The sequence below is a fragment of the Lichenostomus cassidix genome, chromosome 4 (assembly GCF_008360975.1).
Source record: "Lichenostomus cassidix isolate B80296 chromosome 4, HeHo_3.0, whole genome shotgun sequence".
Classification (NCBI taxonomy): Eukaryota; Metazoa; Chordata; class Aves; order Passeriformes; family Meliphagidae; genus Lichenostomus; species Lichenostomus cassidix.
The window spans coordinates 35886554-35904923 of record NC_139484.1 but is presented as its reverse complement, the minus strand read 5'-3'; the positions used below and the strand labels follow the sequence as shown (position 1 = coordinate 35904923).

General features: G+C 34.2%; 1 protein-coding gene across 3 annotated transcripts in view; it reads left to right on the top strand.

Annotated features, from left to right (window-relative positions):
* Nucleotides 1–16805, top strand: part of GLRA3 (glycine receptor alpha 3) — a 91328-nt gene extending 74523 nt beyond the window's left edge. For 2 of the 3 annotated variants that reach the window (XM_085058696.1, XM_085058698.1), the window contains 4 exons: nt 1616–1830; nt 3396–3542; nt 8643–8762; nt 12267–16805. In XM_085058696.1, the coding sequence (XP_084914822.1) occupies nt 1616–1830; nt 3396–3542; nt 8643–8762; nt 12267–12536 (752 nt within the window). In that variant the 3' untranslated portion in view covers nt 12537–16805. The remainder of the gene's footprint in view (nt 1–1615; nt 1831–3395; nt 3543–8642; nt 8763–12266) is intronic. The other variant, XM_085058697.1, reaches the window with a different exon arrangement.
* Nucleotides 16806–18370: the final 1565 nt, after the last annotated feature.

The window sequence follows — 18370 nt, the reverse complement described above, 5'->3', positions numbered from 1 at the left end:
CTGTCTTGAAGCTGGGGCAGCAGATGGTTGAGCCAGGATCTGGGACACAGATTTCAGGACTGTAGATAGGATTCAGAAAACACTGGCAATTAGGAATGGAACTAATAATTGAGCTTGCAGATATAAAACTCCTGAGATACAGACTGTATTTTTAAAATTGAACATCATAACAAATGTCTTTCTAAATTTTTTTAATGCCTCAACAGAATAAAAATGTCATGAAACTGCATTCATTATGGCATCATATAAAAAACTGGTGGCCTGTTAAAAGAACTGTTATGAAAATAATGAAGTGCAGAAGGCTTTTCCAAGCACTTAATATTCTAGAATACAAACATTTCAGTCTGACTTCATCTGAAGTTCATTTCTGTATGCTTCAGCATAAACCACAATGTATTATATTAGTATAGGATAAGATCATAAATCCATTACAAATTTCTTTAATCTGATAAATATTAAATCACTATTAATATTGAGTACTTTTGTATAAAATGGCATTTTGGCAAATAAAAACTGATTAGGAAAATATCTATTAAAAAATACTGAAAAACGTAAACAACGTGCGTCATATCACCTGAGAAATATATAGCTATATAGCCTTCCTTGTTAAATTCAGAATTAGGAAACATTTTTTCTCAAAATAAGGAAGAAAACTGAATTATGTGTATTTGTTGCTGTGAGAAACTGTTTTATGTATACACCACTTTCAGTAACAGCATTGCCTTCAGCAACATTCTTATGTGACTAATGTGAGAATTGAACAAATTAGAAAATCTAATGAGGCCAGGTCAAGATCTGTGAAATTATCTACAGTTTGTAGGGTGAAAAAAAATTAAAAAAATAAAACAAACAACCCACAACAATCTGGATAATATAAAAACATGGGTTTATGGAACTTTTAAGAGGTAACAATAGATTTTTTTTGTTCTGGTTTGGTTAAATCAGTAGAAGTTGCTTTATGTTCAGTACCTGGATAAAACTAGGTCATTTAATTACCTTTCTAAAATTTCCTAATCTTTGGTCTTTCCAGTCATCAATATGTGTTTGAAACTTGGTCATTTCACTTATGAGCTGGAACAGTCTGAATGAAGATCAAGGGAGAGATTTAGCAGATTCCCTTATTGATAATCTAATGCCCATACTGATCTCACTATATTTTCCCCAAATTTTAGTTTAAAAAAATTTTTATTTTTAAAAAAAAATAAAATTAAACTCAAAATTGAACCAAGATATAAAGGAGATTTTATACAATAGGGAAGCAAGCATTTTCTTTATACAGAGAAGTATTTCCAAGCCGTAAGTGGCAAAAAAGTGTGATCTCACAGAGGAAATTGTAATAATGACTTGTATAACTGAATTTGTTTTTTATGAGAAAACAAAAATTTCAGAGCTTATCAAACTCTTAATATTTCAGGTTTCTGCCCCTTTTCAGTAGATACTGCTGGTACAAAGAGGACTGTGCTTATTAAAAATCACTATAGAGAATTCAAAATATTAACCTTTTCATAGTGAACAAATATATTTGACAGAGCATACATTCTCTAAGACTGTGCACTAGATGTTGACAATAAAAGTGTTCTATTTCTATTGAACATTTCTTCTTTGTTGCAAAAAGGAAAGTTTACATGTATCGAAGTCCGGTTCCACCTCGAGAGGCAGATGGGTTACTATCTCATCCAGATGTACATTCCAAGCCTCTTGATAGTGATTCTCTCCTGGGTGTCATTTTGGATCAATATGGATGCAGCTCCAGCCAGAGTGGCTTTAGGCATAACAACTGTACTGACCATGACAACACAAAGTTCAGGTTCACGAGCATCTCTTCCAAAGGTAGGCAAAATGTCCTTTGCTTGTACTATATTAATCATTATGCTATGTGACAAAAGCTTTCAGTCAACTTTATGTGTTTTAATTATTAGGACCCAATCATTTTCTAAACCAGATAAATAATTTTGAAATATTTAGGGGTTTTTTTTTGTTTCTCCAGTCAAATATGTTCTATTTCTCCCCAGTCTCAACTATTTAGCCAATCACATATCTAGTAAATTCCATAAACCTTAACAAGCAGTTAAAACAATGTTATTCAGTACCGCATAAATCCTGCTTAACAATTGACTGGCTCATCCTTTTTCACATCCCAGTATCTGATGAAATGCTAGCAGATATGACTGAAATTCTAAAGGCCATAAATTCTAACCTGTCCTCAATTATTTTGCTCTCTCAAAATCTGCCTAAATTATGAATTAACTCAGTAGTTACAAGCACATTTACATTAAAATGTAGAAAAATGTGAACCTTAACAGCTCCAAACATAAAAATGGTTCTCAACACAATGTAAATCACTTAAAGTTCATTTCTGTGACTATTTCAGTTTTCTCAATTGTAAATGCTTTAAATATTTTCTGTTTCATTTTAAGGCTTATTCCTTGATCATCTTCATGTGCTATTGAAGCTAAAAGAAATAAAATGTATACAATAAAAATACACAAAGCCTACTTCTGTATTAGTTTTATCATTATATTTTTAAGTTGTCTTATTAACATTTGTTAAGTAAAATAAATAACCCTAACAGAGTTTAGCATGCTTTTTGTCTCAAATATATGGATCTGAGTGCATCCAAAGTTAGCATCAACAGACAAAATTGAATGCTCTAAAAACTCAGAAAAACAACCATGTGAGAGGCTAACAGAGACCTGCAGATGATTTTGTTACCTTTTGAGGCCTGAAGTTAGCTATGTTTGCTTATATAAAAAAACCTTGTAAATCTGCAAAGATGGACTAGGCCCTACTTTCTAGGTTCAGATAATGTCTTGCATCTGATCTTGACAATATAGGATTGCCATGAGCTCTATTCTGTATCTGATTTTTAGTCCTTTCACTGTGTCAAAACTACAGGACTAATTTAAAACTATATATTTGATTTTCTGTGCCTATATTAGCAGAGAATGAACACATCAGACCTCTCCACCTATCTCCTTTCTTCTACCTAATTTTTATTGCAGGAACCTTCAGCCACATCATTTTAATACAGAAATTCTCACTGATCCCACTACAAGCTATTTTTTGCTTCCTTAGTGCCGTTCACAGATCTCAGTGGGACAAATGAGGGAAGAGCATGTGTTTCTTGTGGATTATTTGGTCTGTGATGTAATATACAGTACAATATAAGGGACTGTTAATGATTTAAACACATTTTGTAAATTTCTTTAACAAAAATTTATCATTTATAGATTGAATTGTTGTTCTTATGATTATCTACCTTTCGTGCTCATTTTTATTTGATAAAGGTATTGTTGGGATGTGGAGATATGAATGCACTTCCTCCTGACATGAAATACTAAACTTCGTATCTGTGGTTTTTACATACTCAGACTTCTCCTGTCTTCTCTCCATAGGTGTCATATGTCAAAGCGATTGACATCTGGATGGCAGTGTGTCTGCTCTTTGTATTTTCTGCACTTTTGGAATATGCAGCTGTAAACTTTGTGTCAAGGCAGCATAAAGAAATTCTGCGATTCCGACGCAAGAGGAAGAAGAGCAAGGTAAAAGTAACGGTGTTCACAGCTGTGAAAGAGCTTGACTGAATTATGCAGGGACATGGTTAATTTGGTAAACGTACTGCAGCTTAAAGTGGCAATATAAATAAAATGGCAGCACAGCATAAAATTCACTATAGGCAGAGGGTCACTAGAAGGACTATGAATTGTATAAATCCAACTTGAATTCTCGAAAGAGGGATTAAGAGGGATTTAAATGAGGCATGGGCCATGTGGGAGCCATCTGCACAAGCATGAGTTTCACTCTGTTAGAACAGTTAGATTGTACTTCAGTGAATGAATGTTACTGGTATTTGCAGCAGTTTGTGCTACATTGAGATTTGACAAATGTTTCCTAATTTCATTCTAATACTCAATTCAAAGCCTTAACAGCTGTGTTTCACGCAAATATTTTTTAATACCCAAAGTACTTATTCAAATACCTTTATTGGTAGAATAACATTTTACTTTAAAAGGCTGGTAAGTTTGGGTTTTTTCTTCTTTCCTGTTAATTTTGTGTTTGTTGCTCATATTACTAGTTGGAAACTTAATTACAGTAATGATTACTAGTATTTATATTATAGCTGGACAACCAGTAAACTATCAGTAAAACTGGTAGACTACCAGTAAAACAACCAGTAGACTACCAATAAAACAACTCACTACCAGTGTGCAAAGCCCAACTGCTAAGGTTACAGGTTTGAACTATGAAATCTGTAGTTAAATCAAGCAACAAGGAAAATTTCTTACAACACTGTGTAACTCCTACCCCAGATTTTACAAAGTGTAAATAGTTCTCCAGCCTACTCATTAAATGAATACGCCCCACCAATGTCATGCTTTGCCTGTCACTATCAGTCACTATCTAGAACATTACTAGTGAACGAAAGCCTGACCGTAGCAACATGATTCAGTTCAACCACCTTTCATTCCTGAAGACTTATCTCAGTCTACTGCTTACATCACCAGGAGAAGATATTTTAAAAATTTCCCTCTTATTTAGAAGACACTGAAAACCTTCACTGCTGTAAAGCCTACCTGAGCAGCCTCTGTTAGTAAGACTCCATGTTAAAAGGCAGACCAGTCAAGTGAAAATGAGTTTCATGCATCTGCCTGTCCCTGAGTGTTGAGTCCCAGACTTCTTCAGCTGCACAGAGAAACTCATGTACTCTAGACTAGAGGATGATTCAGACTGCAATTACCTGTGTTCAACATTTGACCCTGTCAAAAATGTGCTTCTTCCTGCTGACAGTAGCAGAAAAAACAGCAGTTTTGTGACAAGGTGTTTGTTCTTGGAAAATGGCTGCTCTCTGAAAGCTGCTTAAATGGATGGAGTGGGAAGAATGGGGTGGGGCAGACATGGATTACTGGACAGGGGGTAGGTAAGTCACAACAAATGAATTGTGTATCAAATAGAAACAGCTGTGGAAAGCAATACGTTATGTCACTATACATTTCATCCATTCATCTTTCTCACCATGTAATATTGTTTCTTATGGATTTCAAGCAAATTCACCATATTCAGCTTAAGTGATATCTTTCTCAAATACAGGTCAATTGTTTTGATCACAGGATTAGGAGCTGGTAGTTTGCATCTTCGCTCCTCAGAATCAAACCAAATCTCTTTTCAGTTCCCTCTTAGTAAGACTTCAAACTCACCAAAGACATTTGTTCAGCAATCACAGTCAATTAAATTTCAGCTTAGAGGTATGTGAGAAAGGAACTAAAATATAGAAAAAACTTCTAAGTGAAGACCTTTTGAAGAAAAAGGTTTGTGCATGAATAACCACATTGACTTAAGTGTTTCTCTGGATCATGGTATTTTTGAATTCACACTTAAAAGCCCTTATTCTAATTTTACACTTCATTAAAGAGTCTTTAGCTTTATGTAGGTTGCCTGCTAAATTCTCCTAAAATTACAGGATTAGAATTAGAGACTTTAGAGTGTACAGTAAAGTACCAAGTGCTCCACTTTGATTCTGGATGATAGAAACATGCATTTCAATGCTTTTCTTCATAACGTACTTCAGGTGAGGGTATTAAATATATTTGGTGGTATATGGCTTTACCTTCCTCCCTGTACCTATATGTTTCATCATGAGACAAGCTTCTGAGTCTAAATTTACCAAAAACTCCTTTGTTCCTATGAAAGGTTATGATTTTAGAAAAATATTAATTTTTCAGAAAATATTAATTTTATGAAGTGTTTCTTAACTCACTCTAATTCCATGCAGAACTAGAGCTCCTGGCCAGAGTTAACCTCTGAGAATACACCTTCTCAAGCTCTAGAGACAGCCTAGCTAATTGCTTCTCTCTTTCTCAATGTTTTATTAAACCTTTCCTTGCCAACAAGTACACGGGACTTGAAACATTACAGCATAGAGATTTTATCTCTCAAAAAGAAATTTGGATCACATCCTAAACCCTCTGGTATAAGAATAATAAATGTTGTCTTACACATTAAAAAATGCAGTTGATAACTAGCCTTCCTTACCACAAATGTTATTATTTATTCACCACAATTTATAACATGAAACGCAGGCCCTAGTATCATAACTCAGAATAACTTGGTTTTCCTTCTTCTTTTGTCTTTTTCAAAGTCAGTTACTATAGCTTATGGTTATAAAGTTTTGTATGTTTGTTATTCCTTTGAACTAGGTCAAACAGCCACTGGCTGTCAGGGACTAGATTATATTGACTTTTAAAACTACCATGTATTAAGAAATATTCATTTGACCATAAAGTCAAGAGATGAAAAGAAATTATGTAAAAAGGCTGCATTTAAAATAAACTTCAGGGACTTCCTTGAACATTAATGCTCCCTCTTGGAAAAGTGAAAAACAATATTCTATTCAGTATTTATTACTAAAACTATTAGAGAAATAAAGCAGATAGGATAACTTACTAGACTTTTTCATTCTGCACACTTACCATCCTGGAACATTTTACTAAGATCAGATTTTTCAACTAGGTCAATTCTAATTGTTGAAAACAGATTTTTTTTTGCCACTGGTGTTTTATTGACAAGGGTACAGCAAAACTTCTAGTGATTTGACTGTGTTGCAAAAGTGCAAAAATAGATCCGTTCGAAAATGTTTCATTTTAGGTATGCGTTGAAAGGAAAGATCATTTATGAATAATAGGTAATTGCAATAGGGCAGCTGAAGAATTTCCAAAGTCTATTTACTTTGAATTAAAAAGATATGCTTGTTGCAAGAAATACTTACTTTTACCAAGTAACGAAAGCAATAGTCCTATGACTGAATTTCAGTGTCTTTAGGATGTAAGTGGATCCTTTTTCCTGACTTAAGATCATTCATACCTAATTCACCCCAGCCACAAAAATTCCACAGGGTCCCCTGAAATCTATTCCAACAGTTTAAAAAGTCTTTTTAAACTAATGCATTTCTTCGCCTGTCATGGCTTGTCTAGAAAGGACACAGAAACCAGACTACTTCATTCCTTTATGTCACCATTTGCACATTTCCATTCAGTGTATTCTTTAAATATTCCCAGTGGATACAGCTGTTGGTTTTGATTTGTTTTGAATTTTGGTTTGTTTGTTTTGGTTTGTTTGTTTTTTTTGTCATTCACCTTCCCTGGCAATTCTCCTAGTAAGTCCATATGATTCCTGAAAACTGTGTTTGCAACATGAACATGAAACAGACATAGTAACTACTGAAAGCAGCCAAAGGACAAAATTACAAAAATAATACACTTGTTTATCCAAACCAGCTTAGCATTTGCCTTTAAACAGCATCATGTTATTGACCCATATCAAGATTGTGATCTTCCATATCTTCTAAGTCTTTTTCCAGAACTACTGGAGAGCCATTGGCTTTCCATCTAATGCAAAGTTGATTATTTCTGGCTAAATGTCATATTTACTGACTCTCCTGTATTTTTCAGATGCTTTGTTCGAATCATTGAATCCAATTTCAATTCTAAACATATCCTCAAACAAATTTTCAGGTTTTTAGGTTGGAATATTTTGTAAATTAATTTAATCTATGGGTTATTCCTTCTCAATGTTCACTGAAAACACAGAGAAACTGGAATCTCTCTCTTAAGAAGCATATGTTGGAACTTGGGTAAGACCCCTACAGTAAATTCTACAATTATACAAATTACAACTATGTACAGAGCTGTAATAAGACATTTTGGCATCCAAAGCTTATCTATCCTTGCCATTTTCCTTACGCTTTTTCCACCTATAGCAGCTGCCTCTTTTTTACACTGCCTAGTTCATTTGCTACCTCCCTTCCCAGACAACATTAACAGCAGCACCAAAGGCAATTCTTTAAGTATAACTGCACCCTGTGGCTAGCATTTTATGATTGTAAGTATGGACCTCACTCAGTGATTCCAAATTACTGAAAGGTAAATTTCTATTCTGAGGCCCAATCCAGTTTGCACAGAACTAGCAAAAATTTTGAAGTGTCTGGGATTGTGTTATAGATTCATTTATAAATAAAAGCTGTTGTTGCAACATAATATGCAACCTACTCAACGCTGTTTTCCAATAAGAATCACACTAGGTAGAGGAGATTTTTTCAAAAGAGTCCAGGGTTTTATGATTACACAAATGGCATAATGAATCCTGAAAACAGGGGAATTTTGGTTCCTAGTTTGTGACTTCATTTGATACTTAGTATATGAGGCACAGTTCTTTGTCTCTGACAAAAAAAGAAACCTGGCCAGTGAAAAGAACTATTCAGAAATATTATGTTACTGTTCCTCCAGAATGAATGACCGTTAATTATTAATTTCCTTCTTAAAAGACAAAAGGAAAAAATGGCAGAATTAGAAGTCATACAGGGATACTGAAACACACCTGTGATCAGTGCTTTTTCTAAGTTACATTTACACTCTATGGGAAAAATATTAACTGTGTACGTATACTGAATAATAACATTTTTATTTTAGGTGAGATGTTAATATATTTAGGTTTTGGGAATATTCAGTCATTTAGTTCTATTTTCAAAAATCTAAAGATCACCGTATCTTTAGAGAAGAAAATAGACATGCAAATTAGATTGTCTTTAATGATAATCACATCTTTTTTCTTTTGTTTTCTTTTTGGTCAACCATCCGTTTTGATGAAAGTATTTTGAGGGAGTTCTTGATGGAAATGAAATCAGTGAATCATTACAGCATAGCAATGGCTTGAGATGTACAGGACGTATAGACGGGACTTTGCCTCAAATCTACAGTACAAATTTAAGGGTAAACTATGAAGAAGATGTCCCATTTGTCATAATGTGATATCCAACCATTAACAGAGGCCCTGTCCTTTTGTCTGAAATAACATCTTCCCATGTGAACTTCATATACCTTCATTGCTACCTGTATGTGATGACGTGAAATGTCAGTAAAGGAACTGTCTTGTTATTTTCATAATCCATTTTGATCTGTTTAAATCTGGATTAAAACTTATAAGCACATGGACAGAAAACACCATAGTCACAGGACCAAAAAACTCACAGTTTTCTATTAAGTATAGCTAAATATCTTGTAGAACAACACTGATACAGAAATAATTGAATCAAAATTATTTCCTTCAGACCACTTAAGAATTCTAACCTTCCAAATAAAAATTTTTATCTGAATTTTCTTCCACTCCTTACAGCAATTTTAATAGACATGATAAAATATTTATATGTAACTGCATGCAGAACAACTCTGAAGTTGTTCATTCTAAAGCTGAATGTATGAAAAGTGCATTCAAATTAAATTCATTCATAAAATTCATTCATAGTAAGATTTTCAAATTTTTATCAGAAATCTATAAGAAATAGTTTTCTTCAGTGATGTTACACTAAAATCATGCAAAAGAAACAAAAACTTCCTCATCGCTTAAAAAAGTTATTAATTCAACCAATCTGCATGACTTTTTCAGAAAGTTTCACTGTAAAGACTCTCAAGTGGGTCATACAGGGTATTGTCCTTTAGATAATTTTTACATCTGTAGAGTCAGACAAATGCATGATGAGAAATATTTTTAGTCAAAAAGAGGGACTCTAGCCAAGTCAATCAAATGAAAAGAAAACAGAGTGTCACTGACATAAATGCCTCTGAAAAAGCCCTCAAAGTTAGTATTGATAATAACAGTAACTGCATCTGTCCTGCTGTGCACAAGCACCCTCAGATATGAACCTGAGGCCAAGCTAGTGATTCTTCTGCGTTATGAATCTGCTGGAAAACTTGCAGAGCCACATTTTGAATATTCAAGCTGCTGCCCCTGAAAAGAATTATGGTGGCACTTCTTATGCTTGAGAAGGTGCCCTTTCCTGCACATATCCACTAGCCCCAGCACTTTGGCGTGACTTGGCTGGCTCCAGCCATGCTGCCTGCCCTCATGGAGACACCATCCAACAGACACTGCGCAGCAATGCTCGACTCCTACAGGGAGCTTCACATCAGTTCAGCAACAGGGAGCAAGCAGTCTGCTCACAGATGAAATACAGGAGGTCTGCAAGCACAAAAATGAGAGACCTGGCCTTTAAAAGATTCTAGGGGATCGTTCCATTCAGGTAAACCTAAAATAGGGATGGTAAAGTCTTAGTATATTGTGCCTCATCCTGAAAATATGCATAGCTGAAAGCTGCTACTCAGAAGAATAATTTTCCTATCTTTCTCAGCCTGTGCAATCATAAGCATTATTTTCTGGAGAGGCATGAAAAGACAAAACCCTGGAATGTACATATGAAAATGTTTAAAAGGCAAGTTTATGGTCAATTCTCACAGTCCATGTATCTATAACTTCATACTTCTCTTAACTGGAACACAAGACTGCAACTATTCTAGAATACAGCTACATTAAAGGTGTTGTTTCCCATTCTTATCTGCCAGGAGAGGAACACTATTGCAGTAATTAAATCTCTGTTTTATCACGTCATCAAATAATGATCCTATCATTTTGTTTTTCTGTTTTTCATTGCCATGGTAAAGTCAGTCAGTGATTTTTCCTCCTCCTTTTCTTCCATGTTAATTTTTCTTTATTTTTATTTTTTAAAGGCAAATTCTAATACAATTTGAAATACAGTAGTTTCAGTGAACTATATCAGTATCTATATTTATTCAATTTACATATATGAAGAAGTATTGCAGTTGGGTGATAACTACAGCTCTGCTGGATGGTCATGATGATGGCCAAGTAGTTCACTTCAAACTTAGTAATTTATCTGCATTCTTTTGTAGCTAACATATTCAACTAATATTGATATTAAACCTAGTTGGATTTTTTAAACAAAGAAATTAAAAATTATTTGATGGAAGCTTTAAATATGTTTAAAATTATTCTTTATTGAAAAATGTTTTTCAAAATGTCATGGACATTTTCAAAATGAAAAATTTGGGACTTTGAATTTAAGTTGTGCTCCTTGAGAAATTGCATTTGTATAAAGTAAAAAGATAGAGTAAAACAAAAATGCTTCAAACTATTGAATTAAAACAGTAATTATTTGACTCGTTTTCACAAAAAATATTTTTAGCCTTTTATTTTAATTTAATTTAGTAAGAGCTTTAAAATATCAAAAATTCTCCTACAAAATAAAAATTCACTGCTGCTCAATTCTTTTTATAGTACTTATGGAAATTATTTTTCAAAATACTTCTTTAAGAACTAATGTATACATAATAATTTCTATATTTCATAAAAGTGTAAAATCCTAAAGCAACCAGGCTAAATTAGACATGAAAAACAGACATTCCTGCAATTGAAATTAGTATTGAAAAAATGGTGAATGCCATCAAAATCACATGACTATTCTTGAGTAGCCTACAGGATGAAGGAGTACACTGGAGTGCATTTCAGAACCAAATTTGGCCCTGGCTTCACAGATTATGTATCATTTATTTGCATATGTGCCTTTTTTATTACTTGAAAATACTTATAACCAGTTAAAGGGAAGTAAAAAATATCTCTCCAGACACAAGCTAAATTGTTTAATTTTATGCTATAAAATATGGATATCTTCAGAACATCTATTTCTATGCCATGTGATTAAGAACTACTTTCTTTTATAGTTCCTTAATCCTGAATGACTTTGCCAGTTTTGCTTGAATTGACAGAATAATGAGTCAGAGGAAAAATCTGGCCTTTAACTTTCATTTACTTTATTTTAAGCTAAGACACTTTTTGTACTATTCTCTTTATCTGATGGATTCACAGGGAACAGCAGAAATAAGGCATACAAATAAGATTAACTAAACATAGAGTGGCCAAATAGGCAGAATTCTCACTAATATAATTAATAAGCATGTCTTTAGTGGTTTTATGATGAGTATCTCTAGAGGCCAGGATCCCAGGTTGTAAGGAAATGTACAGACTTAATAGCTGTTTTCTAAAAGACCAGTGTGAATCTTGTCCAGTTGAAGACTGCACATATTTAATGTAAATGGGGAAACTTAAACTGAATCAGAAGTTATTTGCCCAATTACCAATAGTTTACTAAGATTTTTCATTTGTCTAAAGAGATTACAGAATCTATAAACAAATAGAAAATTTTGTGCATGGTAGGGATCCAGCAATATTTTTGACAGACTCTGAAAGGGATGAAATTTCAAGAAGTTAAGATAAGCTGTGGATTCAAGAAGTCAATGAGGTAATGGTGCAACTGCTATTTAGCAGCAGGTAAGGTTTCTGTAAATAAAAATGGTAAGTTAAAAAAAAAAGCAACAAAAACTTCTTGCTCTTTTTCTTTCTTTTCTTTTTTTTTTCCCCAACAGGAAGATGATACACGTGATAGTCAGTTTAGCATTACAGCGTATGGAGTGGGCCCATGTGTGCCAGCAAAAGACGGAATGGCACAAAAGGGGCCAAACAATCCTGTTCAAGCTGCACCAAAAACCCCTGATGAGATGAGAAAGGTATTCATTGACCGGGCCAAGAAGATAGACACAATATCCAGAGCTTGTTTCCCATTGGCCTTTCTGATTTTCAACATTTTTTATTGGGTAATCTACAAAATCATCAGGCATGAGGACATTCACCAATAACAATATTAAGGCTTGCAGTATGTAAAGATCTGGCTCACACTCAACAGGAGGATTTTTGTTAGAAATGCACTTCAGATGAGTGATTGGAAGAGTTAAAAGCAATGAGGGAGAGAAAAAGAATCCTACATGACCTGCAATGACCAGCTACAGTGGGATGGAAGAATGACACGCAGAGAAGATACATCTGCATTTGCAAACTTCCTTGTCAAACTAAATATTAACAACTTTTTCATTGAAAATCACTCTCTACTGAAGCTTTACTGCCAAGTATTTATACATACTGTTACATAGTGGTATAATTGTACAGTACTCTTTAATGGTCCTTAATTTTTTTAAATTCTGGTGTATTTTTAATTTTAAAAATGTTTCCAGAATACCCTAGGTAAACACCACAGTATTACAGAATAGATTAGAGTCTGTAAGTTATATTTTAATTTTACAATATGACAGATTACTGATTGGAGACAGCAGTTTAAAGGACTTGATCTAGTCTTAAGGACAGTACTGGCAGTTTTGAAATGAACATACTTAACATATTTAATTCATATAATTTATTCAGTGCACATCATATTACCTGTTCCCCTGGAACATGTATGTTAAAATAATCTCAGAGGACACAAGGTATACAGCCTAACATACATATCTTATGAGAAATATTTTAAAATTTGCAAAGCATTGATTCCTGCAAAGGATTTGTTTTTCTTTTAATTGCTTATATTTTGATAATTTAAACATATTTTTTATATTTTTAACAGTTTTCTTTCTCAATTCAAAACCCTCATATAGCTTGTGAAATGCACATATTGCATCAAAATTTTGCAAAGTTTCATTTTGATTCAATGCAAAGAGATCTTGGACCAAAACTGAAAGAAAAGAGTCAGCTGCTTCACTGAAGCATTTGGAGGATGAATACAGTTATGTTTATGCTCATTCATCTCCTATATATTATATAATTACACAAAGTTTAATTTATGAATGTGCCAAGTTTTCTGACTCATTCTTTGAAGTTTATTAATATTATTTAGATACTGGTTAAAAAGCACTTCACAACTTTGGGAAAACACACAGCTCTTCTAAAACATAAAGAAAGACCTGGATGGTCTTTTACATTTACTGAATTTCACATTAATAAATAGGAGAACAACTGTTAAAACTCTTAGAAAGATCTTCCCTGTCTAGGTTTAAGTAAGTCATATTAGTTGCTTCTTTGAATTGTAACACCATAGATCACATTTATGTTATGGTGTCTAGGCAGGAGTATGTAGTTCTGTCCATCTATTGGCCAAACAAAACCATGCCAAGATGCAGAAATATAGCATTTAGAATTGCTAGATACTCCAAGTCCAGTAGGTGAGGCTGATTCATATTGCAAAATATTTTTATTTTGAACATGCTTAAAATTTGTGCTTTGTTGATTATTGGAATGTGTACACAAAAGCAAAATCAGCTGGAGGCAAACATCTGGAGCACTGCCAAAGGCATGGTGTGTATGAACTAACAGAAGCAATGTAACTCTGCACTGAGGGCTGTAACTTAGCAACCTTGGGTTTGGTTTGGTTTGTTATTGTTTTTCTCCAAGGATTAGAGAGATTCTATAATAATAGCTCTCACATTTTGTTAAATTGTGTCAGAAAAAACATGTATAATCTGCCTTTATTTTAAAACTATTATTCTTTTCTAGTTTTGCTTCATTTATAATCTATAATTAATTCAATTCACTTTTTTACTTTCTCTTTTTCTGATATTGTGTCTGCTTTTTTATTCATTTCTTTATGTGGATGTTCCAAAAAATCTCATTCGCTTATGAAGGTGCTCACCTGTGTGAGATGTATCACAAATTTATGGTTTATCACCTCTCTCAAAGTTATGGTTAGCTATATTGTATGAAAAGGGGCCTGAACTTGTTTCTGTTATCAGCAAAATCAACTGTATTTTGTTTAAGGGTTGTTTTCAAATGCACGTAACATTTGGCATTTCATTATATTATGATATAATGGAACCAAGATTGCTCCAGAGCTGATGGCTTTGTGGACTTTTTTAATGGAACCATAACATTCGCCAAGGTAACAGAAGCCTCTGTAGTCCACTAATAATGTGTTATTTAAAAGAAGTCATAACTTTAAAGTTAAGTTTCATTTAGATTATTCCTAAATGACTTAGTATAAAGTGACACGGTAGAGAAAGAGAGAAATGTCATTTAAGATGATAAGAAACTTCAAGGCACAAATGCCTACTATTCACCACTGGCAACAGGAATAGTCCAAAACTGGCAGCAGGCATGCCAGCCCTCTGTGCAAAGTTGGAATCAGCAGCTACCAACATCAGCTAAGATTGGTGTGAGAGATTACTTTTTTGCATACTGAAGCAGCAGGAAATAATGTAAGAAGATGCAAGAATTGAAAGGTAGTCTGTAGTATTTCTCAGACTGCACTAGTTATGCTACAGTCCCATGAAAGAGGCAGTGGAAATGCAGAAAAATAATCATCTAGTAAATAATGCTTGAGGCAAATGCTATCTAGCAGGGTTTCTCCCACATATAAAAAAGACCCCATTCATTAGGCAGTAGATAGCTACCTCTCTTCACTATCACTGGACCTGGGCTCTGCAGAAGACAAGTCCTTAGCAAAGCCACACCAGAAGGTTTCTTGTAAGCACAACCCCTGTGTGACAGGGTAATGCAGCTTTGTCCCAAGTCATCATTCTCCATAGGTGTAGACCCTGTACTTCTCAAGTCATGCTGTCATGATTTCTGTGGACCAGCCTTATACTTCAAAAATGAAATATTAGCACTAGAAGGACATTGTAACACAATGAGAACAGAGGGAGATACTGTAGGATCTGGAGGAATACCCCAGTAACACAGCTACTGAGGAGCTGACACAGTCACCATAAAGGAGACAAAAAAGGATGAGTCATCCTTAGTATTTTTCCCAATCCCCCAGTGTCTCCATAGGTACACTTGTTCAGGTGGAAGCAATTGCTACAGGGGGAAACCATTTCTATCATCTGCTGCAAAGTATATATTGTTTTGTGACTGTAGTTTTTACCTGTGCAGATTGACTTCCACACAATCCTCTTTCTTGATGGAAAGAGAAGTAGAACAGGAAGGTACAAGATGAAAAGTTTGGGCTGTGCATAGCAGAACAGGGGCCACAGGGAGAGAGAAAGCCCAAAGCAGTGCCTGGAACCTCTCCTATGACTGTCTTTCTGTTCTGCGCTAAAGAGAGATGAGGCCAAATCCATGTCATCCCTCATAAGGCAAAAAACCTCAGTATCCTTGAGAGAGGTTAAGAAATGCCCCTCAGAGATGCAGTAGAAATACTCAACTACCACTGTACCAAACTCCTGCTTAAATTCAAGCAGCAAATGCATTTTATTTTTAAAATTATATTCAAATATCAACACAACAGGATGGCATGGTTAGAGGGATGGCTTTTTTCTCTCTAGTGCTGATAAATTATGGGAGACTTGAAGAAAAGGAACAAGGGATACTAGTGTCTTGCTACTTAGAATTCAGCTATTTTAACACCAAAATAAAGCACATTTTACTTTCTAGGAGCTATTATTTAAACAGCAAGCAGTATTATTTAAACAGATTAGTATAATTGAGGAAGAACCAAGCATTTACTTAAGATTTAATTGTTTTTTCAGTTCAATCATACACTAGTTTTCTTTGCATTCCTTTTCTTATATTTCATTCCAAAATCTGCTTTATAAAGAATCATTTGTGATGTGTGAGAGGTGGTTCTGTTTACTCACTAGAGGGACATATTTAGGTGATTAAATGTGCACTTTAAATTTAAGGAGTAAGGTATTGCTTCCACTCTGTGTATAATCCCTTACAGAACTGTAGACTGATAATGTAGATAAAGATAGAATATAATAAACTGTACAAAACCTTATATTTTTTAACAGTAGGGAAAGATAAAAAGTCTTCCTTATCCTTAGAAAAAAAAAAGTATTATTTTCAGCAATAATTTTATAGTAGATGGAAATGAATTTATTTATACTGTTCCCAGCCCAAGCTGACATGATTGGTTGCAAAAGATACACTTTTCTTGCAACTTCTGCTCTCATTTGAGCTATCATAGGAATTAACCTAATTCAACAGAATAGACTTTGGCCTTACAATATGAATCAGCTAGTAATGCATACAGTGCCCCTGTGAGGTAGTAAAATAGCTTTATACACATCTTACTGCATAATCATACAGTTATTTAGATGAGTACAAAAATCAGCTTTCACAGCTTTTTTTCCTTTTTGAGACAATGAAGAAGAAAAACATAAATCTCAAACCAGACTACTTGTTAGTAATAAAATGGGTTTTCTGTTTTGGAGTGGTTACAGAAAAGATGTCTTCAGGCAACAATCACCTACAGTAATTACTGAAGTACTATCAGTTTGGAAGGCTTGTGGAAGCAGGTTAGATTGCTAGACACAGTGGATTAATGCCAGAAAACGTGTTGGCTCATCCTGTTATCTTGACATTCTCGAATATTACTGCACTTCTTCACTTTCATCTTTGTGAAATATGCAAGAACTGTTTCTTATGTTTGTATTTTCATGTATGACAGAGTGATGTTAACAGTTGAAATGGACTAAAGTAGCTACTGATGTTCCATGAATGTGGAATTGTGAGCTGTATAAAAAGAAATTGTGCCATACGCTTTTGACATAAAGGTTCAGTATAATATACAGTATTTTTTGTGTTAGTGATCCTGGCTTTTTAAAGGCTACAGCAAGAAAAAAAGAAAAATTGATATGATAGTGTATTAATAACTTGTCTGTGGGTTTTCAAAATATTCTCCTGTGAGTTCTCTCTGACAGCAATTTCATCTCAAAGTACTTCCTTTTTTGGTAAGAATCTGTAAATGTGTTGTGCATGGATTTGATTAGATTCCTTTTTATTGTATTACAGTACCATATTGCACTTAAACTGACATTCTCTGCAGTCAGAAGTGTTAAAAATGTGAAATTTATGGTGTCACCCATGTCATTGTAGATATTTTGTTCAAAAAAATAAACTTATCTTTTTTCAGAAACTGTGAAATTATTTTTACGGTCTTTTAGATAATGAATATAAAGACAAAAGAGAGACTATCAACACCACTGGAAAAAAGATGAAACCCTCAGCAGTATTTAAGGTGCACTGCCATTAAGTACTTCAGGAATGAAAGCAAGAGAGAGAAGGAATAGCATGCCTTCAATTGTTATATGGGCTCTAGTTCTGAAAAAAAACCCATTCTGAAAACTCAGGGAAAGTTGTCTTGATAAATGCCTATTGAAATTAGTGTACAGCCACTCCAAAATAGTCCTGCTGATCTTATTAGCACAAAGAGTTTCACTTGCAGCAAAATAGCCTTCTGAAAATTTTATAGATTTCTAAGCCCTCCTATGTACTCCTTGATAGAAAACACTTGAAATTAGCACATAATAAGTCCTTTGAGAACAGTCTGAGTTCTTCTAATCTGATTACAGCAGTGTTAATGCTCTTATAAAGAGCAGAGAGAATGGGCATCTCAGTAACAGCCACGTGTATTTAGCAGACAGTGCAGATGTTTGTCACTCCCTGCCCACATGTGACAAAAGTTCACTCCTCTCAATTTGCTTTTCATGTAGATGGGACACAAACCAGCAACTTTGCCATGCTCACAAATGAAGTATTTCCATTATCTGTTGCAAGTAATTCAGTTCAGCAAACCTGTAGCTTGGAGCTTTATAAATGGAAATTTCTCAATGGAACAGTCAAATGTAAAAAGAGCACCAGAGAAGCCTTAGCAGAGATCTTGAGCGAGCCTTCATAGAGCCTGCAGAACTCTCAGATCTTTGCTATT